The following is a 20,997-nucleotide window of genomic DNA, read 5'->3' as shown; positions in this document are numbered from 1 at the left end:
TAAACTGACTCTGGTGTCCATTCTTTGTTTCTGTCTGTGTTTTTCATTAACATAAAATGAATGTCACTAAATAGAAGTACAGTTTGTATTTGTCACTTTGTTCTAATCAACTGTCAATATTGGCCAAACTCAGCAGCTGTTTCCATTTTTTTTGGCCTCCCTCCGGATCAGCATTATCTCACATCACGTTGCACAAAACCACCTCGTAAATAATCATATTACTTTACCTTGTGACATCAGCCCCAAAGGAAAGGATCGCCGTCATTAGAGCGGTGGGGGAATGCTCCGGGGACGTGAGAGGTTAAGACTTGTTGAATGGCTGGTAGGCGTCACACAATAAGGTGGATTAGGCAGCACTAGAGAGGGCCTTTGGGGCTTTACTGGGGTGTTCGGCAGCTTACAGCGCCTACAATAACACGACGCCTGTGAACAGCAGATCCAGCTGAGCAGGCTGGTGTTGGCAGAGAGCTGGGAGGGTAAGTGGCTGGGAGTGTGGATTCATGCTCTGTGGAAGTAGAAGTCAAGGAGATTCATATTCAACACACCCTGTTCTAGAGCCAGAAGTGCAGCACATCTGTCCATCAACTTTCTAAAGTCACCTTTTTCCCATGTATGGGGGTCATGGAGGTGCTGGAGCCTACGCAACAACTGGGGAACAGTTTGCCAGTCCATGCGCTTCACACTCTGAAGTTACATGTTGTCCTCGTATCCATGAGGAGAACATGTAACTTCACACAGGAAGGACCCGGCAGAGATTCGAACCAGGGCCTTCTTATGACGCCTCAATGCAGCCCAGACCATAAACAAGCCTTCTCCATGTATACAGCAGGGATGGTCTTCTTTCCTTGATAGGCTTCGTTTCTGCATCTGTAAACAAAGATCTTGTTCTTGGTTCCGTCTTATACGCTCAAAGGACAAGGTGGGATGTTTAATTATATCCTGATAGTTGAATAAAAAGGAAAATGATCACTTTCAACAAACGTTGCTGATAAGCTGATCAGACATCAGTTTCTCTTTTTGCTGCCACATCCAGAGACCTGTAAATGTGTACATTTTCTAATATGTAAAGCAGCTGTAGTCACAGGAACATCCAGCTGCTTGGAGACGTTCCAGCAGCCTTCAACATTTTTGGCTCTGATTTCTTACTAATCTCCAGAAAAACTCTCTCCTTCTCTGTCTGTTGTCCATGCTCAGTGTGGCTCAGACCATCACCAAGCAGCACCATGCATCATGCCGCCGAGAGAACAGAATTGATTTATGGTCAAATCATTTTTGGAGCACAAATCCTTAAGTCCACACTTGTTATATTAGGTTTGCTTTGTAAAATGGTTCTGTTAAACAACTACTCAACAGAAACGTCTGATTTTATGGGTTTATTTTTAGTACTTTTAATGTTTTATTATGTTTTTAATTGTTTTAGATGATTTCCCTGACTACTGTGGGTTTAACTCTCATCAACAAAGAACTACCAACAACTCCATGTTTGTAGTTCCTCGTATAATCCAAACCCTGGTAGAATGAACAACAGAGATCACCTCAGCCTGGGAGTCCTGAAGGATATAACCTGGATGTAGACTTGAGCAATTTAAAGAGGAAGAGAGTGGCACATGGGCCGTTTGCTTGATGTGGGTTTGGTTTCCTGAGCCAAAGCTAGAAGGTGTCAGTTCCTCCCACACTGGCAGGGAGAGCATCCTCGCTTCTCCAGCTCCCATCGAACCCACACGGAGGGAAAATGGCAATACAGCAGGTGATTTAAAAGACTTTCAGACCAATTGCTTTTCCTATGCAGCCCAATTTAAGTGTATTGCAGTTAGTTAGAGGCGGTGAATCCATGTCGACTTGAAGAACGGAGAGTACAGAAAAACACTCTGTACTAGAGCTAAAGAGCTAAAGCGTGGCTCACAGCAGACATACCTGCAGTGCAATCAGCTCTTATCAGGCTGTATCTGCAGACAGAAATGTTTTGGTGGTAGACTGGGCTGTTGTCGAACTGATTTCTGGATTTTATTTGAAGTCAGGAAAAAATGCATAAGGTCTATTTTGATTTAAAAAGTGTATGCCAAATTGAGTAACCTTACTTTAGGATGCTCAGCAGAGAGTTATTATCACTTGTGTTTCTACTTTTCGCACATCAACGTGACATCTTTTCAGTGTGATTATTTTATACCATAGAACTTCACTTAGAGTTTCAGTATCTCTTCTAATACCAATGACACTGAATCACAGTGGCTGGGAATCCATGTGAAGTTTCTTCTTCTATAAAGTCTGAGTGATCCTGAGAGAAGTTCAAGTCCAGAAAGTTTCTGCTTTGCTTTTAAAATCATAAATCATAAATACTGGCACTTCTATTATGAGAAATGCATGCCATGTCAGAGGAGTGTTCTTAGTTCTGTACATACAGGTGAGATCTGCTGACAGCATCTTTTGGACTCGTTATGGTCTTGAACATCAGCCTGACCGCCGGTTCATGACACTGGTTCATCCTCCTCATTCACCTCAGGGCTGCACTGATGTTTTGTCCCAACATGACTGCCGTCCGTCATGTTCGGCCACAGGACACATCCACCCCTCCAGGTTTTAATAGCTTTAAAAGGGTTATATTGGGAAAACTGGGTGGGAGGAATTAAGAGAGGGAGGGAGGCTAATTTTGTGTGACTGTCATGTATTTTTTTCTTTCTGTTCATTTGTTATGAGTATTTTATTTGTTTTTATGTGTAAAGCGCTTCTTGTTTAAACCAGAATGAAAAGCATGAATTAAATTTGAAGTCTGAAGTGAATGCGTTCTCAGCACAGTTTTAGTGTCTTTTCTATAAATATTCTACAGTTTGTTGGTGTTTGACGCTGCTGATGTCTGCAGCTGTTGATCCCTAACTGCACCATTCTGGCTTCAAAACCTGCTTTAGAGCTAAAAGCCATTTATCACTTCAGGTTCTGACATTTGACAAACACAGACACGATCATCGACTGGATCACTTTACTGTTGAACTGACAGTTTTTGTACTTCATGATAAAACAATAACTTTGCATGTCTCTCTGTGTTTAATGCACTGTGTGGGCTGAACCCTTTTGGGGGGGCAGATAGCCTCAGGTGGATCCTAAAACCACCATTTCCTCTCATCCCTCTGACAGAGTTGGGACAGAGGTTGCTTAGAACATAGTCCAGCCCCACGTTTGGAGATGATGATTGCATTCAGTAATGGAGGCAAACTGCTGAGTGTTCGTAGGACAGTGTCCACTGTCAACAGAGCGGCGAGGAGATGAAACGCCGCCCAACAGCTGCTGGACATCACTGTGCACTACATGCATCACAGTCTTCATGCTATGCTGCCACTTAAGAGCACGCTACTCCGTCCACATATCCACGGATTCGGCTTACAGCATATAATAACAGTAATGAGTTCCTGATGGAGAGATCCGGAGCGGAGCTGCCTGGTCAGCCCACCGCGGGGGGGGGGGGGGGGGGGGGGCAGAATGACACCCGGAGAACAAATCCACTGAGTTCATCATGAAATGATGTTCTTCACGTGCAGCCTCCAATGGTTTTTTCAGCCTCTTTTCTAGTTTTTGTTCATTTCAAAAGTCCAGTTTGCCCTGCAGAGGTTATTGATCCCCAACAGAACTCTCTTTGACGCTAAATACAAAGTTTGTTTTCAGATAATGGGCACTTCAAACCAATTAGCTCTGTTTTGCATTCTGAGCCCATATAATGTATACTTTTACAGTGTTGTTATTTCCTCAATTAAGACTTCATTTGCAATAAAACATATTTTATTTTCATGTTTTTTATGTTCACTTCCACAGTACAGAAGACGTTCCCCAACAACATTCATTAAGATGAACAGCTAACATTAGCGGGTTAAGAATTATATCTAATAGTTTACATAGGAGAAGCATGAAATAGGAAAGAAAAAATGTGTCAAAGTGGAGGAAATGTGTTGCAGTAACCTGTAGAGCTAAAGAGGTTCTCTCATTTTAAAGAGTTTTTAAAAATAGCATCTGAAATAAAGAAGTAGTCTGAAGGTTTTCAGGTCAGGCCTTTCAACAGGAACAAATCGGGCTGTTGCTCAGAGGCCCATTGAAGCCAAAAAGCCTGATTTCAAAATAAAAAGGAGACATTCCAGAGTAACAGTGTTGGCAGAGTTTCCATTCACTCACAGGAGAAGCAGGTCATGTATTATTAAGTGTGAATGCCCCCTCAAATCCAGCCTGCAATAGTAAATTACAGGCCACATTTAAGACTGATGAGCCAAAACATTACAGTTAACCCTGCCCAGCTCCACCGGCTGCCAAAAGCCCCAACCTGCTGACGAAATGAGGCTGAGGCGAGAGCTGATGTCTGCAGCAACAACGCTAAGTCTCTGAGTCTTCTTTACATCTGAGCTGCAGCTGCCGTGGAGAAGAGCTTTCAGAGCAGATCCACAGTGTCTGTGGCTTCTCTCTATACAGACTGCACAGCAGCACTGACCATGAGTCCTCTGACCTGTGACTCACAGCTGATTTCCACTGGTCCGTCTGCGGTCCGTCTCCTTTGCATTGCATTAAAAAATAGAATGTTCATTAACCAATTGGAATGTTGACATCGCCTCAGTCACGTCTGTGTCTGACATCCATTACTCCGCAAGATTGACACATGGGTTCTATTCAGTCCATTGACGTAGCAATGTCGCGGCAAAAAGCCGGACAAACGGAAAACAGTTCCATGTTTCAAAGTAAATATTTCTGTTGTACTTTCAAAATAAAACTTGAAAAAAATGGAAGTCATATTTAAGGTGACATGCCCACGCAATAACGCATGTTCACACAGCAGATAACACCGCCGTCCATTCTAGCCGTGGATGACAAAAGTTTAATTTTGGAAGTACAAAAACGTGACATCGTTTATGACACAAAACATGCGTTTCACAAGGACTCAGCGAGGAAGGAGAGGGCACGGGGCCTGAGTCCTTACGTTTTGGATGAGCGAGAAGAGCTGAATGAACTACTCGACACGGGGGTGACGGGACAAACCACTCCTCTGAGAGCCACGGGGGACAGACTGGAGACGCAACAGAGACCATGTAAACTATGTGACGGTCGTAAGACAGACTCCCCACTTAACGCAATGGAGACACAACTCAATGGAGACGCAGCGCAGACGGGCCAGTGTAACTCTGGGGTCAGAGGTTTCAGCGTTGGGTCCCTCTGGTGTCTCCATGTTTCTCTGCTAGAAGACCGTTGGAGGGATGTTGTAGGAACAGCCAGAGGTTTTTTAACTGTGATCCTGACTGAGTGGTCTTTCTGTGTCTCTGTCCCTGCAGAGCTGCAGAGGGAGGGAAGCATTGAGACCCTGAGCAACAGCTCGGGCTCCACCAGCGGCAGCATCCCACGCAACTTTGAAGGATACCGCTCCCCGTTGCCCACCAATGAGAGCCAGCCTCTGAGCCTCTTCCCTACCAACTTCCCCTAGAGTTCCACTCCCTGCCTGACCCCGCCCCCCTCCTCCTTCCAGCCGGTTTTACCCCAGACACGCCCACTGGTCTACCTGAAGTTAATTCTTTGTGTTTCTGTTCAACTGGCCCATGTGTGGCTGCTTGTAAACTCAGTGGACGTCCAGCTACATGAGGTTTTCCTCTTCTGAAGTTTGAATACAGAGATTTTTGAAATGTTGAAAGACTTCTTCAAGATTTGTCCAGTTTTAATCCCACAATCATTCCCAAAATAAAAGATAATTGTTTACCCCTTAAATGTCCCTAAAACGGGTAGCAGGGATCAGATACTCTGCAGGTTAAAGACAAAACAGTGTGCACTCACAGAGATAGAAACCTATAAAACCGTCTTTATAGCAAATCTTAAACTCATAATGATGCAGAGAAATATTATCTGTTTATTTTTTGAAGCAAAATGTAAAAAATCAATAAAAGCACAGGGTTTAAGAGTTCAAGCAGCTGAATTCAGCTCATGCTGGAAAGCCCTAACCGTCACATGACCCATGCAGAGCTCTGTGTGCACATGAGCAGCAGGAAGACACAAGTGTTAGACGTTTTTAGTGCAGGTTCCTCTAAAAGCTTCACAATCCAGCAGGCAACAGGCAATCTGAGTGTCTTCCAGAGTTGTTGAAACAGCCGCAAAGCTCAAACACTCACAATAATGATCCACGTTGCTTCTTGTGAAACTGTTTTGTGATTTGGAAACTTTTTTCGTCTCCACTTTATTGGTGTGGGGCTTAAAGGACTTTCAAAGTGTTTGTGCACATATTCTCCATCAGGATCCATTAATAATAATTCCACATTTCTTAGAATGATTTTTAAAACTGCTTTGTACAAATTTAAAAACAAGAGCCTCCTGTTTGTGACGTCCCTGGCTCCCCCCTCACTCACTCCTTACCTTGGTTTGAAGATGCAGCTCCGCAGGAAGGAGGTTCCCCAAACTCATCAGCATCGGCACATTTGTGGGGGAGGAATAGCCGCCGTTTGTGTTCCAGAGAGAGTTGTGCAGCAGCTCCCCGTCTCCTCAGTGTGCGCTTGCATGTGATGCTGCCCTCATGGTTCTTACTTAATGTTTTTTGATTGAATTAGCTTCTTTCATGCCCTTGATTTTATGGAATTACATTTGACAAAAGAAGCCGTAATTATGTGACGCTATGATTGCTTTGGAGGAGTAATTTTGATGTTTACAGAATAATTGAGATGTGTCTTTTCCCAATCATTCTGATGTATCGCCCACTAAGTCTTTCTGCAAACGAAATTTTAATTCTGCAGGTTCGGAGGCCTCTTTCTCTGGATTTTGTACAGAAACAAATTTTGACCAAAATATAAATTCTGCCTTTTGTGCTGTATTTAGTTGTAGCAAAAATATTGAGTGATAATCTGAAATGTGGCAGCCTCTCTGCTGCAGAATGAAAGGGGAGTTCACAGACTGACTGTCGTTCTCAAAGTGGACTTCCAGCATGTGGAGGTTTCCTCACCTGTGGACAGACCCTGAATCTTCTAACTCACAGAAAAGGCTTGTTGTTGATGTTACTGTTTCCAGCTATCATGCAATAAAAACTAATTAAAAGTTAAAAGAATAAGTGTCTCCTCTGTTTTCTCCTCCTTCTACACTTTTCAGCCACTGGGGTGACCATTAGCTCTCAGCACAGCTGCTAATTACTACCATATTTTTTAACAGGCAGTAAATAGTTTAAGGGACTTTTTATGGCCAGCTCTTACTTCTTAAAGAGTCAAGAAAAAGTCTGACCGCATTTGTAGCTTTACCATAAAACACTTTTTGTCATGTTTTCACTCAGTATTTCTCTTTGGTGCATTTTGGTTTCTGAATATGTCCAGAAGTCTTGGAAGCAAAGGGAGGTGGTGCCACAGCAGCAGAGACAGCCTGAAAGAGTCTCTTTACTACTGGATGCTTGAAGCACTTTGAAGCAAGACAGAAACCACATTCTGCTATCAAAAAGGTTTTTTATTTCAAGGTCTCACAAACACTTTTTTGTCTTATCAAAAAATGTACCATTCTAAAAATCTATTTTTTTTTTTTTGGGTAAAATTGGGTCTTGCTCACTGATTCTGGACTCCAGAACCGCCTCTTGAAGGAGCTGCTGGAACCTACAGAGTCCAGAACACGGACCTCCTGCGTGCAGTGGCGTGATCCCTGAAGGTCCCCAGCAGCTAGAATATGGCAGAAGAATAAAAACGTGTCTTCATTAACGGATGTGGGAGCGGCCATCCCTCCATTTCTGAACATCTGCTCACAGGTTCAGCTCCAGCTCCAGCAGAGGGAGGTCAGAGCAGGTTTTTCCTCAGGTCTAAATAAGTCATCCTGTATTGTTTGTAACAGGCTTCTTTTCCACAATCATTCTTCGTACATGAACTCACTCTTTTGAAGCTCTCCCCAGTGCCTTGGTGACCTCCGTTTTCTCAGGAAGGACCTGCAGCAGGTTTGTTTGGAGGTTTTTCAAGGTGCAGTGTAAAACACACCTTTCCTTGTAGAACAGCTGACACCTGCAGGCTCCTTCGAACATGTTTAACCTGGATCCGACTTGTGTGGATTCATTCCTCCGTATTTATTTTCATTATAAGCCATGGCTTTAAATTGTTCTAATTCCTGCTAAAACGGAGGGAATGTGATGGGAACAGCAGTGACATCCCAACCAAAAATGGTGAGCAGGTCAGCTGTACAGACACATAAGAATATAAGATCAACGTTTTAAAAAGGCTGTGACAGTCACGCACAGAGACAGAGTACCTGAGAGGAAGCCTGAACGTCTCCTCACCTGATCCCGTATCTGAAGCTTTTACTCGGGACCACCGGGGCTGTTCGGTCAGGGAATTGCGTTAGAGGAGGAGAGGCTCCTGAACACTTGCGTAAAACACAAATCAAAGTGAGGAACAGGTGGATTCTGACAGATAAGATCCTACCTGCAGCAGAAGATGTGGGCGGCGTGGCGCGTGCGCAGAGAGCTCGGGTGGCTCCGGGGGATTTCTGGTGGATAAAATAATGACTTTTCAGAAGGAGGAGTCAACAGCCCAAACCTGCCTTCGAGTCATCGTGAGCTGTTGAGATGATCTGAGTTCCCGCTGCTTTTGTGTTTTCACGCATGCAGCAGCGGGGTTTTCTGTCCTTTCAGTTGTGACATGAACTCAGTCTTTAAAGAAGGGTTTTCTCAGGTGAGCAGGTGTCTCTGCATATTCCTCCTATGTCTTTACTGAGACAGGTTCACATATTTGAAGATTCCCCGATTTTAATACTGACAGACATTTCAATGCAACACGCGCAAAAAGCGAGAAGGCGCGCGCGCTGCAGCGTCTGTTTCTTATGTTCAATGCGAATACCCGAATGTCTCCTCTGCTGCACCCGCCCAGATAACGCAGGAGGCACCTCAAGGCACGAGATAAATGCCAGACATGCAAAGAACAGAAGCAGGGGCAAATTACATTTGCGCACAGCCACAGCGCAGGTCTGCGGGTCGTTTTCAGGTCAGAAGAAACTGTTTCCACGACTTCAGGGTGATCAATAAAAAATACTTTATTGTAATTAACAAACAGTTTGAAATAAATCGAATCAAAATTAAGAAGCTAAGTGCATTATTTTATCAAGAAAACTGAATCAATTCATTTCTGAATTTCACTGGAACGCATTTAGACTCATATCCGTCTGCGGACGCAACTGCCCCCCAGTTTAATTCTATGGGGGTCTGATCACACTCACCTCTATTCCCGCGCGCCAGTGCTCACTATTTGACGCTTATTTGTATTTTCTTTTAAGCCTGATTTCCCCTCTTTTCCGTTAGATATAGCCACATAATTTTTAAAAGTCTATCAAGAGAAGCTCCCTGCAGGTTTCAGTGTGGACGTGGGTTCGGATGCCTGTTGAGGTCTGCGCGCGCAGGAGCAGCAGCGGAGGCCTGCAGGTAGTTTGTGCTGCTAATGTGATTCTGTGTTCCCGGCGCTGCAGCTGCGCGCGCTGCTTCTGCGCGCTGTCAACACATCTGCAGAGCAGACTGGCTCGGTTCTGCTCAGGAACACCAACACTATTCATGTTCTCTTGAAAATAAGTACAAAATTAGTAAGAGGCACAAATACTAGAAAAGACAAGAAAAACGAGAACATTGTATTGTGTCCTGCACTAAATAGACACACACACACACACACACACACACACGCACACACACACACACACGGTTGTTCTCATCCCCCGACTCGTAACAGCCTGGAAACGTTTCTTTAATTTAGTTACAACTTTTTAGGTTAAACTCCCAAAGAAAAAATCCACCCAAAAGCAAGATAAGTTTTTTCTCAGACTCTTTTCAGAAAATTCATTTTGAAAGAGTCGATTTTTCATTTCACAGAGTAGGACTCGTTCATAAAAAATAAAAAAAACACTGACGAGCTTTTATTTGACAATAAACAAGGGTTTTAATGAAGATGATCACATGGAGCTCAGAGCGCGCAACCCAACTAGAAACAACGGAGATAATAAATAACATTTTATCCTATTTTGAAATTTGATTTTAATGGACAAATAACACGCGCATACACGCACACACAATGAATAAAAAAGTTTGTCCTCGAGGAAGTTCTCAAACATCATTGGTGACACTTTACCACTATCGTGGATTGTAACGGGAGTTTTTAGGTGTGTCATTCACACCGGCCGCACGCAGCTGCGTGGATTCAGAGTCACGTGACGGTATCTGTTCTTAAAAAGGCCCCAAACGGTTCCTGACGGAGAGGGATTTTGGTTTCTGTGGGGACAGGAGAATCTGATCGGCCCTGCTGCTGTCACCTCCTCAGCTTCTGTGGACCACTATAGTATAGGTGCTCCGCCTGGCCTCCCACCTGTTAGTCAGACCTAAACGGCAGTTCCCACGCGGGAGTTTGCATGGTAACCGGATCTGAGTAGAAGTAGTTTGGGTTTGTCATGAAGTCAGATCTAGAGAAAATGTTTTTGTGACAGCAGAACCTGATCGCAAAGCAGCATCTCCGCTGCTCCAAACAAGGGGAGCGTGCGCTTCACTGTGAGGGACAGGCTGGGAAATGCTAGACTTTTCCACAAGTCAGCACTGACATGTGCCATCGGGCAGAGGAGGAAGTGGAGGAGTTGAAGAGAGGAGTGAAAGGAGGAGGGAAGGACAGAATGGGGAGAAGGAGGAGGAGAGGGCCGCTGGTCGCCGGGCTTCCATGTGACAAGAGGAAATATGAGGGACTTTGACAGGTCTTAAACGGTCTGGCGCCAAGGCCTCAGTCTAGCCGCTAAATATAGCCGGAGAGATGATGCAGGGAGATGGGAGGAGAAGATGGAGAGATGTAAGGAAGAAGGGAACAATGTGTAGGAGAGGGGAAAAAACAATACTCGATTCTAAACGAACATGGCGCAAAACGGTCCGGTTTGTTGTAATTAGAGCGTCTGTAAAGCGGATGTGGAGCCAAATCATCGGGAAGGAAGACGCTTTTGACGCACTTTTTCACATCTGTAAGTGCTGTGCGCAGTATTGAGCGGGCGCGTCAAGGGCACGGAAAAAACACAAAATGTGGAGCTGAGAAGCACGAACTCTCCTCTAATTTGAGCCCAGGTTCAGGCTGGGGGGCAACATACACGCATTCATGTCTCTCATCCGCGCCGCAGATCTTCTGTCTCATTTTGTCTGATTAGAATAGTTTTTCTTAGACAAGTTTTCAACATGCAAACACCCGTAAGAGCTTTTCTTTGTGGTTTACTGATTCTTTAACAGCTGAAACATTCTTCCCTCGCTCAGAACAAGTGCAGAGAGCATATTTCCTGCCTGCTGTTATGAATCCCCGGCACAGAGGATGTGCTAATCTGTCAGTGCAGCGCCCCAAGAATTACCAGCAGCTCGGAGCAGTCCTTCCACTTAATGACTTTTAAATCGCGCGTAATGGAGGCTTCTGTGCCGTTGAAGGCGCAGAACAAATAAATGGTGACTAATTTGCACAAGAATTGTTGATACAATTATCCTGTTGTGAGTATTCTGGGAGAAAAACCATTATCCACGTCCATATGCCACGGTTCTTTTTCTCTTTCAGTCAATAGTGCGCAGCCGCAGCATAGGAGCCCGGTCTGGTCAAGTGCACAACATAAAGAAATCAAAGAAACATTTTGCCAAATGTCGGCTGAGGATGTCTGCGCTCTGAAGTTGAGTTCGGGTGGTTCTAGAATGACCCAGAAGCGCCAGCGCGCGCTCTGCATGCGGTGCGGCGGGCGGCGCTCGGTTCTTGTCGGCCTGCTGGCTCTCTGGATGCCGAGCAACAAGTGTGCACCGCCGAACAGAAGCGCCAAAGTGTCGCGCTCTGACAGTGTTTCACATCTTTGTCTGCAGCAGAACATCCTCATGTTCTCAGACCAAAATCAAGCATTGTCTATTAATTCATAAAAGATTAGCGCAAAATTTGAAAAAATGTTCAGTGCTGCGGGCGGCGGTGAAGGTGAGACTCGCTCCATGATTGTTTTGTTAAACAAAATGACGAAAACGAAGTTGGCAGAGATTCCAGTCTTCACTAAGTGTTGACTAGAGCAGGACAGAGACGCGGATGAGTGTTGGGGCGCCAGGACGGGAACAGGCAACACTTCAGGGAAAATCTAAAGAGACAATAGATTGTTCTTATTGTGGCGCATCCGCAGACTGGCGCCGAGCTGCTGTCTAACAAACGGAGTCCAAGTTAATCAGGCGCTGGACTTTTCTAAGGGAGCAGAGTGTGGGGAGGCGGGCGGGAGGGGCCCCGCACTGTCCCCCAGTTTGACAACGTGCCGCTCCGGCCTGCACTGAACCCCGATCTAAATCACTGCGTCTGTTTGATGGGTAACAGACGATTGGCACTCGGACGCGCAGCTGTAAACTCAACTCTATCTGCATCAAATCTCTGCGGTTTGTCTGAAGACTGCACTCACCGCGCTCTTCCTCTCTGAACGCGCAGTCAGAGCTCATCTGGTTTCCTCTTTTTATTTTCTTTTTCTCTGCGCAGTTTCGGTGTTTGCTCCTCCAGACTGCGCTCCTGCGCGGCTGCCTCCCCGTCAGGCCGATCAGGAAGACGCGCAGAGAAGCACCTCCCGCAGGGGGGAGCCGGAGCTGTCTGAGGCTGGGAGCGCCGCCTGGGCGAGTGTGAGGCAAATCCAGGCTGAGCGTCAAAACAGCCCACATCACAGCCAGTGTGTTAGCCTACAGAGAGCGACCGGGCAGGAGCAGCAGCTGTGAGTGAGGCGCTCTGGCAGACAGAGGGAGCGTGGACGCGGCTCCTCTGTGGAGGTGAGCTGTGGACAGCCGCTCTGGCAGACAGAGGGGAGCGTGGACGCGGCTCCTCAGTCTGTGGACAGCTCGGCTTTTCCGGAGGCGACATTGCACAAACGCAAGCCGAGAGAGGTGATGCCTCCACCGGCCAAGAAGTGCGGGCTGAGCCGGTGTTTGGATTGGAAGTGGGGGTGGGATTTCCCGATCTTTCCTGTCATTGGTTAATATTTTATTCTGTTGACATGTTTTCTTACTGCTAATGCTTCCGACACCTTCTTGTCCCCCCTCCCCTCTCAGAGTCTGGCCGGAGCTGTCAGAACCACGCCTATAGGGGCCTACAATTGGTCCAGAAAGCGTAAAATCAGCAATCAGAGGGGCTTGGTTCATTAGTGTTGGGGATGAAGGCAGGAAGGACATGTGAGATAGTAACAGATCTGCAGTGAACGGAGCCACATCTCTCCAGTCCGAGAGGGATGACTGAAGCAGAGAAGCAGCTCATTCCTGAGAGAGGCGCGCTGCGCAGCCCGGCTCTGCCGTCACAGCGCGGCTCCTGCTGAAGCTCAGCGGACGAGCTGGAGGAAAAGCTCTGGACTGGAGCAGCGACTCTTACTCAGCTGCCGTTTCAGTCCCGCGACACACTGACTGAGCGACCGGCGGGCCGCCGTGCGCCTCCACGCCGCTTCGCCAAAAGAGCTCGACAGACGCGGATCTAATCCGCCTTGAACCCGGAGGAAGATACCACTGACACGTCCATCGTTTCACGGTTTTTGTGGATGCACCGATGAGAGATCCAGTTTTTACAGGGACTGCAATGGCTTATCACCCTTTCCACGCGCACCGGCCGACTGACTTCCCCATGTCCGCCTTTCTGGCGGCCGCGCAGCCTTCCTTCTTCCCGGCGCTCAGCCTGCCTCCCGGGGCTCTCACCAAGCCCATCCCGGATCACGGCCTGAGCGGGGCGGCGGAGGCTGGGCTGCACCCGGCTCTGAGCCACCATCAGGCGGCTCATCTGCGTGGTATGAAAAGTCTAGAGCCCGAGGAGGAAGTAGACGACGACCCCAAAGTAACACTGGAAGCCAAGGATCTGTGGGACCAGTTTCACAAACTCGGAACAGAGATGGTTATAACCAAATCCGGAAGGTAGGAATCACAGGGGAAAAAAAGCTTTTGTTCTCCTAAATGCACCCAAATGAGTTTTTCTATTTGTTTAGCCAGAAAATAACCGTAATATTTCCACTATAGGCCGCTAAAATCAAATCTAAAGCAATAGTAACATCTGTTGGTCTGGTGGACAGGCCTTTTCTCTGGTCCACAGATTATCAGTCTGTTGCAAAAATATTTTTGATTCTAGAGAAGAAACAAAAATCTGTCTGAACACAAAGCAGAGGAACAAACACTGCAGTGAAAAGGCAGATTTTAGACATTTGTTTTCATGCGTGGAGGCAAAATTTACCACCAGAAAAAAGTCGAATCTATTCGGAATGATTTTAATTTCTCTCTCTACGATCAAAGTGAATTTTTGTGATTTTGTGTCTGTGTGTGTGTGTGTCCGTGTGTGTGTGTGTGTGTGTGTGTGTGTGTGTAAGGGGTTCAGTGCTGTTATCAGGTTTTATCTCCTGAAGGCAGCAGGGCTTCTGGCGTTTCTAAAGCGGCTGTCACTTCAAAAAGCTGCTTATTTGTGGTCATAAATGTGCAACTCCGTTTTGGCCGGGAAAGCGCGCCCGCAGAGGCTGACGGACTCACGGAGGCCTTTTCTGCGTCTGTGGCGTGAATGTCCCAACCCACCAGCGTGTCCGTAGCGCGTGTCTGACCCACGCCTGTGTGTGTCTGCAGGAGGATGTTCCCCCCATTCAAAGTGCGAATAAACGGCCTGGATAAAAAAGCCAAATACATCCTGCTGATGGACATCGTGGCGGCCGACGACTGCCGCTACAAGTTCCACAACTCCCGCTGGATGGTGGCGGGGAAGGCCGACCCGGAGATGCCCAAGAGGATGTACATCCACCCGGACAGCCCGGCCACCGGAGAGCAGTGGATGGCCAAGCCTGTAGCCTTCCACAAGCTCAAGCTGACCAACAACATCTCGGATAAACACGGATTTGTGAGTACAGCCTTTATTTCTGTTTCTGTTTTGCTACAGTAACCTACATAAATAACTACATTCATTTAAAAACACAAACTAAAGTCTGGCGTTACGTTTGACCCTGCAGCCGGAAGAAGAAACACACACAGGCGGAACACTGCTGACACAAAAAACAGAAAGGAATATTATTTTGATGCAAAGGCGTTGCAGAAATATTATTCAAGCCTACATAGAATCATAGGCGTGTGGATGAGACACCCTCGTGTCTATAGCTGTTGACACTTTGTCGCCACTCGTGTTCCAGGCGCTGCTGACACGCACGGAGCTAATGTTTCCCTGCAGCTCACAGAGTATTATCAGCCGGCTGAATCCCCCCCCCCCCTGCTTCAGTCAGAGCTCCCCACTGCTGCGGGCCTGCGGAGCGGACAGCCAGGCAGACAAACAGGCAGACAGGCAGGCAGGCAGGCAGGAGAAAGCTCCGGCTGAAACAGAGGCTCCAACAAAAACGACTTGTCCGAGCCTGATCAGCTGTGCACCAACGTACAGCACAATAACAATTTACAGGAAATTGTGCTGAATTTTCAAATATTGTAGTGTAGAATAATCTAATGGATAAGATATTGCTCTATTAAAATTGTTTTGAGGACATTTAACCATTCAGTCCTCTTCAAAATTTAGAATGCATGTTTTCCACTCGTTTGCACTTTTCATTTTTGTTAAAAAAAAACCGAAAAAATCTAAAGCATATTTTAGTATTTCCACATATGAATACATTGTTACCGACTAAAATATGCGTGAAGGGTCTTTTCTGAGTAGAATGCTTGTTTCTGTTCTGGATAATGTCCTAAAAATGTTATCATTGTTTATTTTGGTTTATATTTTATGCATAGTAAATTTTTGACTCTGGTCTTTTTTAATACAACGATTTTTTTCAATGACTAAATGTTTGTTATATGTTACAAATAAAATTAAGCCGTTGATTTTTAAATAAATGACACAAATGTGTTGTTTCAATTTTTCATGTTTTAATGTGGATCTGATGTGCGCGTTAGCCGTGCCATGTGTGGCCTGCTCGACTTTAGGACTAGGTCCGGCGCTAATTACAGAGCAGTGGCTGTATTTGAGTGGAGTGAGAGTGAAGCTGGTGATTAAACATCCTGCAGAAACAAAAACACGCTGTTTATTCACTCCAAAGCTTTGCTCCATGCAGACCATCCTGAACTCCATGCACAAGTATCAGCCCAGGTTCCACATTGTGCGGGCCAACGACATCCTGAAGCTCCCCTACAGCACCTTCCGCACCTACGTTTTCCCGGAGACCGAGTTCGTGGCCGTGACGGCGTATCAGAACGACAAGGTGAGTTCACGCTGCGCGCACGACCTCCGTCCTACCCCAGCGGTTTGCGTAATAAATGCCCTATATGCGCCCCCTCCCCCGCCACCAAACCCCTAAGACTTAATCTGATTTTGTAGGTCGCCTAATTTCCCTGCTGAGGACTCCCATGTCCCACTTGATTTTTTTAATTGGCGCCGTGCTTGGAATTTGAAGGCTGCGCAGAAATGTCTGCTTGTGGTTCCTCTGCGTCCTTTTAGCTCTTCCTGCGCTCAAACAGCTTCAGAGATGGAGTAAAAACGCGATGTTTGTTGTGATGCAATATGGTGGCAGCTGTATACTCACTAAAGCGGAAATGGAAAGAAAGACGCTGGAGTTATTGTTAGTATAATTTTTAAAAGAAATATATAACGTATACGGGCACGCGCCCCGGCCCATGCACTTCTGCTCTTCATGGCGGAGCTAATTAGGGCTCGTGTCCTGGGCGCGGGGTTCTCTCCGTCGTAAAAGTTTATAGCAATGAGTCAGCATCGATTAGAGGCTGTTAAAATGGTCCGGTCACCCTGCAGCCAGAGTGGACAGATGCCACTTCAGCTGCGCATTGAGGCAGACAGACAGGCAGACTGAGGGCCTGCAGGAGCCGGGAGCCACAGTAGCCCTTGCGTCGCTCCTCGCACCGCACCCACCCCAAACAGTGGGCTGGTCCACACCAGGATGCGGTGCGGATCCCGACCGCAATATTAATTATTGATATGCAGGCATCTGCTCAAGTGTTGCGCCTCCTGCCTGCTCCTCCTCGGGTTGGGGGGCTTGTGTGGCCTCATCGATGAGGATTTAGCGACAGAATGTTTCTCCGGGGGCTGATGAAAATTACGCTCCATCACTGCGCTCTCATTACTGATGCGGCTCCCGCCCGAGTGTTAATGCGAACGCGCCGTTTGCCCGCGTGGACAGTGCGTGATGGGAGTGTCAGCTGTGCGCTGCTGCTGTGGTTTAATATAAATCCCTCTCGTTTATCGGTGGACAGATAACGCAGCTGAAGATTGACAACAACCCATTTGCCAAAGGATTCAGGGACACGGGAAACGGGAGGAGAGAAAAAAGGTAAGCCCAGTGCTGAGCACCTGTGCAGCCATTGCGCGTGCGCACAACGTTTGAATTTTTTTTAAACATTTTATTTCATTTTATTTTGTTGTATTTTATTGCAGAAAGCAGCTCACCATGCCGTCACTGCGCATGTATGAAGACCAGTGCAAGGCGGACCGAGAAGGTGCAGACTCCGACGCTTCGTCCAGTGAGCCTCCGGCCGGCAGGGACGCCGTCCACTCCCCGGTGGGTGGTGGGACCAGCCCGCTCAGGTTCAGCAGGCCCAGCCGTGGTGAGACACTTCCTGTTCTGGTTTTAGCCTTTGTTTTTTACGGAAGAGGCAAATAATAATTAAATAAAGCCATATTATTGGAAATGTTTAACTTAAAAAACAAAACACATAAGAAAAATAATTCATACCTATTATAATTATTATTATTTATATAGCACTTTTTATACATTATGCAATGCAAAGTTCTGCACACCAAAAATACATTACTACTATTAGTGCTGTTGTTTATGTTAGGCTTCTATTATCAGATGTGCTCTAATCATGGAAGGATTTTTTTTAAAGAGTCTGCTTGTTTGCTGGTTTGAACATAATCAAGCTGTCAGACTTTTCACAAAAACTGTCACCTTCTTTACTGAAAGTTGTAGATGACCTAAATACGTTAGAGTCCTATAGAGGATTGGCTATTTCTGAAAGACACACGTACGAGAGCATTCTGATAGTCTGAAAAAAGGGTCAGCTCTATTGTCAAAACTTTAAAAAAAGAAAACTCATTGAAAACTTGTCACTTTTTACCTTTCAGATGAAAAAACGTGCACTGACAGTGAACAAGAGCTGGAGCATCACGATGAACACGGCTCCAACAGCCCGGGAACTGAGCCCATGTCGCCCTACAGCTCCAGGTGTGAGGAACGTGTGAGGGAAAGAGCAAGTGCTGAAAAGAAGGATGATTCCATTTTTAGTATAAGGAACCTGGAGAAGGACAAAACGGAGAGCAGGCACAGGAAGGACACTACGGACGCGCTCACAAAGGACTCAGAGAGTGGAGGCATTAGTGCCAGTAAGGACACTTTCTCCCCTCTAGTGGTCCAAACGGAGAGCCCCTCACACTTCAGCCCCAGTCACTTACAAAGCCTGGCTCTGTCTGGTCTTCACAGCCAGCAGTTCTTTAACCCTCTGAACGCCGGATCACCACTGTTGTTTCACCCAGGGCAATTTGCAATGGCCCCTGGAGCATTTTCTGCCATGGGCATGGGGCATCTACTGGCCTCTGTTTCAGGAGCAAGCGCTTTGGAAAACGGCAGTCTCTCTGCCCAAAGCACAGGAGGAACCCCAAACCCCTTCCCCTTCCATCTGTCTCAGCACATGCTCGCCTCTCAGGTACGGAGTCTCCTTCAGTCTCAAGGGTTTTGTTTACTCCTACACCTGTTGCTCTAAATGAAAGGAAAGAGACGGGAAATGTAGCGTTCAAGGCTCTGTGTGCAGACCATGTTTTTACCTTAAACTGCCAGAAATGGGCCTGCTTACAAGATCCCCTCTGAAAGAAAATGTGTGCTTCGCGTCAGGAAGACAGCAGATAGTTTGACATTTTAAAATGAAACTGGATAATTTCATTAAAGAATGGTCATAAATTAAAAACTCGTTTATTAGGCCCTCATAATTATACTTTAAACAGCCTTAAATCAGTATCGGAGATATTTGTTTACATTTGGCACTTTCTCAAAGTGGATTGAAATATTTATGCTAACCATGCTGAATGAAGTTTTGAGAAAAAATATTAAAGGTGTCTTTTTATTACCGACAGGAAGGTGTTTTACTTGTCTACTTGTCTGAAATAAGTGATCTGCAGCTAAGTCTTTCTTTTTCTTTTGTACAGGGCATTCCTATGCCTCCATTTGGGGGTCTTTTCCCGTACCCCTACACCTACATGGCAGCCGCTGCAGCTGCAGCCTCCGCCTCAGCTCTCCCTGCCTCCAGCACGTCCAGCCCACTCTCCAGGAACCCCTTTCTGGGCTCGACCCGGCCACGTCTCCGCTTTAACCCCTACCAGCTCCCCATGTCGCTGTCCCAGAGCTCCACCCTGCTCACCACAGGCCTGCCTGGCAGCCTGAATCTGGCCTCAGAGACCTCCAAGCCCGGCAGCAGGGAGGGCAGCCCAGCTCCAGAGCACCACAGCACCCACAAGACGGGAGGCTCCAGTGGAAGAGCGGCATCTCCCAAACCCTCCATGAAGGACTCTGTGAACGAGCTGCAGAGTATCCAGAGACTGGTGAGCGGCCTGGAGAGCCAGAGGGAGCCCTCCCCAAACACTGATTCCCCCAAGTGATCCAGGCCCAAAGCTTGGGATGAACACGAGGCTTGAAAACCAGAGGACAATACGTGCAAATGTCCTGTACAGCACATCACAGAGACTGAGAGGAGGGTGGGACGACGGGAGGGGGGGGTCGATGGAGGCTGATTACAAACGGTTTTTGGAACAAAGCTTCAGGTAGACAAAAATGTAGTCCAAATGATTATATTTAACCATTTAAACACACTCACACGCATGGAAGGTTTGCTCTGAGGCTGCGCTGGAGAGCCTCCCTCAATGTGTGCAGGGTCAGCAGCTGCTGAAGGTTGTGTGTCCGTGTTTGGTCTGAAAGGGGGGGGGGGTCTGCTGATTAAATCAGGGGGAAAACAGGAAATTATCCAGAAAAGTGCAACGATACAAACGAGAGCTAGAGCTAGTTTTATGTTATTTGACTTTAAAAAACAAGAACCACTTGAGTTGGAGGAAGAGGAACAGCTCGAAAAAGGAAAAGCATCCAGTCATGAACCACGCGGGACCCCTCTGGGGCCTCACGCATCTGTGCGACCTGTCTGAGCCTGCAGCTCCACGCACGACTTTTCCTCACTTGAAGCATCCAAGTCCCGCTCCTCTCCCACGAACCGAGGCTGGAGCGGAGCCGCGTGGCGCCGTGGGCCGGTCTGACCATTTCAAAAAGAGGGGGGGGGGGGGGGGGGGCGTTTGCGACTGGGAGGAAAACACACACCTGTCACTTCTTGCCAGAAATATTATTTCTGAACTATTTATGTAATTAAGAAAATCTGTAAATAAAGCTAAGATCCAAGAATATGCAATTGGTATTAATTTATTTAAAACTGTATATTAGCCTGTACATATTTCCGTGGAAGCTGTCCCTTCTTTATTTCCCTCATGCCCATTTCTCCCGTTTTACATGAATATAAACTGTAAATTGAAGTTATGTAGCCGCTGGTTTGGAAATGCTGTATGAAGCATCGCTGGTTTTATGGCATTTCTTTCTTTGTTTTGTTTTTTTTAGCAGACATGTGTGTGCCATGTTTTAGTTCACATCCACTAACAGACAAAGGAAAGGAAAGATAACAACAACAAACCACCTCAGGTTACTTCTTTGACTCCAGTGTGGAGACAGAGCAGTTCCTCCTTCTGGGCGCAGCGTTCACACTCAGAACCGTTCTGTGTTGTTTCTGCTGGTTGTCCCCGTCTATCTTTCTATTCCCTTTATTTTTTATTGTCTTACAATTTCAATAAAAGTATCGTTGTGCTAAAAGTTTGCATTTTAATGATCATCATCATCATTTTTATTTTTTTAACTAAAAAAGAAACGGAGTCGTTGGAATCACGCGTGGACTTCTTGTTGAAAGTGGGGTAGGAGCGCCCTCTGTCGGTCGCGGAAAGGAACAGGCAGCTGCAGTTTCTGCTTTGTGGATTTGGAAACAAAAACGGAGCCGTTTTCATGCTGAACTGGAAA

The 20,997-nt window shown here is 46.5% G+C and overlaps 2 protein-coding genes and 2 long non-coding RNA genes across 7 annotated transcripts in view; 2 read left to right on the top strand and 2 right to left on the bottom strand.

Annotated features, from left to right (window-relative positions):
* bcas3 (BCAS3 microtubule associated cell migration factor) overlaps nucleotides 1-7,048 on the top strand; it is a 335,083-nt gene extending 328,035 nt beyond the window's left edge. For both annotated transcript variants that reach the window (XM_011482979.3, XM_023961828.2), the window contains one exon: nucleotides 5,298-7,048. In XM_011482979.3, the coding sequence (XP_011481281.1) occupies nucleotides 5,298-5,446 (149 nt within the window). In that variant the 3' untranslated portion in view covers nucleotides 5,447-7,048. The remainder of the gene's footprint in view (nucleotides 1-5,297) is intronic.
* Nucleotides 7,049-7,410: 362 nt separating this feature from the next.
* LOC144981575 (uncharacterized) lies at nucleotides 7,411-8,040 on the bottom strand. Its single transcript, XR_013647174.1, has 2 exons — nucleotides 7,845-8,040; nucleotides 7,411-7,637 (listed from the first exon to the last, which is right to left on the bottom strand). It is a non-coding gene; the product is annotated as an uncharacterized LOC144981575 (long non-coding RNA).
* Nucleotides 8,036-12,593, bottom strand: LOC144981574 (uncharacterized). Its single transcript, XR_013647173.1, has 4 exons — nucleotides 12,376-12,593; nucleotides 8,388-8,451; nucleotides 8,215-8,282; nucleotides 8,036-8,141 (listed from the first exon to the last, which is right to left on the bottom strand). It is a non-coding gene; the product is annotated as an uncharacterized LOC144981574 (long non-coding RNA).
* Nucleotides 12,578-20,796, top strand: tbx2b (T-box transcription factor 2b). 3 transcript variants are annotated; one of them, XM_004075937.5, is made up of 8 exons: nucleotides 12,578-12,903; nucleotides 13,010-13,852; nucleotides 14,546-14,813; nucleotides 16,006-16,152; nucleotides 17,156-17,232; nucleotides 17,337-17,506; nucleotides 18,027-18,604; nucleotides 19,101-20,796. In XM_004075937.5, exons 2-8 carry the CDS (start codon nucleotides 13,494-13,496, stop codon nucleotides 19,548-19,550), a joined length of 2,049 nt encoding a protein of 682 aa, XP_004075985.1. In that variant the 5' UTR covers nucleotides 12,578-12,903; nucleotides 13,010-13,493; the 3' UTR covers nucleotides 19,551-20,796. The 3 variants fall into 3 exon arrangements, with proteins under 3 accessions (XP_004075985.1, XP_011481282.1, XP_078785878.1); XM_011482980.4 differs by having other exon boundaries at nucleotides 15,991-16,152; XM_078929752.1 differs by having other exon boundaries at nucleotides 12,622-13,852; nucleotides 15,991-16,152.
* The last annotated feature ends 201 nt before the right edge of the window (nucleotides 20,797-20,997 follow it).

This window comes from Oryzias latipes, chromosome 13, assembly GCF_053564925.1.
Source record: "Oryzias latipes strain Hd-rR chromosome 13, Olatipes_Hd-rR_3.1".
NCBI lineage: Eukaryota > Metazoa > Chordata > Actinopteri > Beloniformes > Adrianichthyidae > Oryzias > Oryzias latipes.
Note: the sequence above shows the minus strand (reverse complement) of the source record. Positions and strands in the feature narration are given on the sequence as shown.

What these genes read in the sequence shown, in the direction of transcription:
- tbx2b (XM_011482980.4), top strand. Translation starts at nt 13,494, where the DNA reads ATGAGAGATCCAGTTTTTACAGGGACTGCAATGGCTTATCACCCTTTC. An exon ending in GTTATAACCAAATCCGGAAG is followed by an intron (nt 13,853 to 14,545) that starts GTAGGAATCACA and finishes GTGTGTCTGCAG; the next exon opens with GAGGATGTTCCCCCCATTCA. An exon ending in AGCACATGCTCGCCTCTCAG is followed by an intron (nt 18,605 to 19,100) that starts GTACGGAGTCTC and finishes TCTTTTGTACAG; the next exon opens with GGCATTCCTATGCCTCCATT.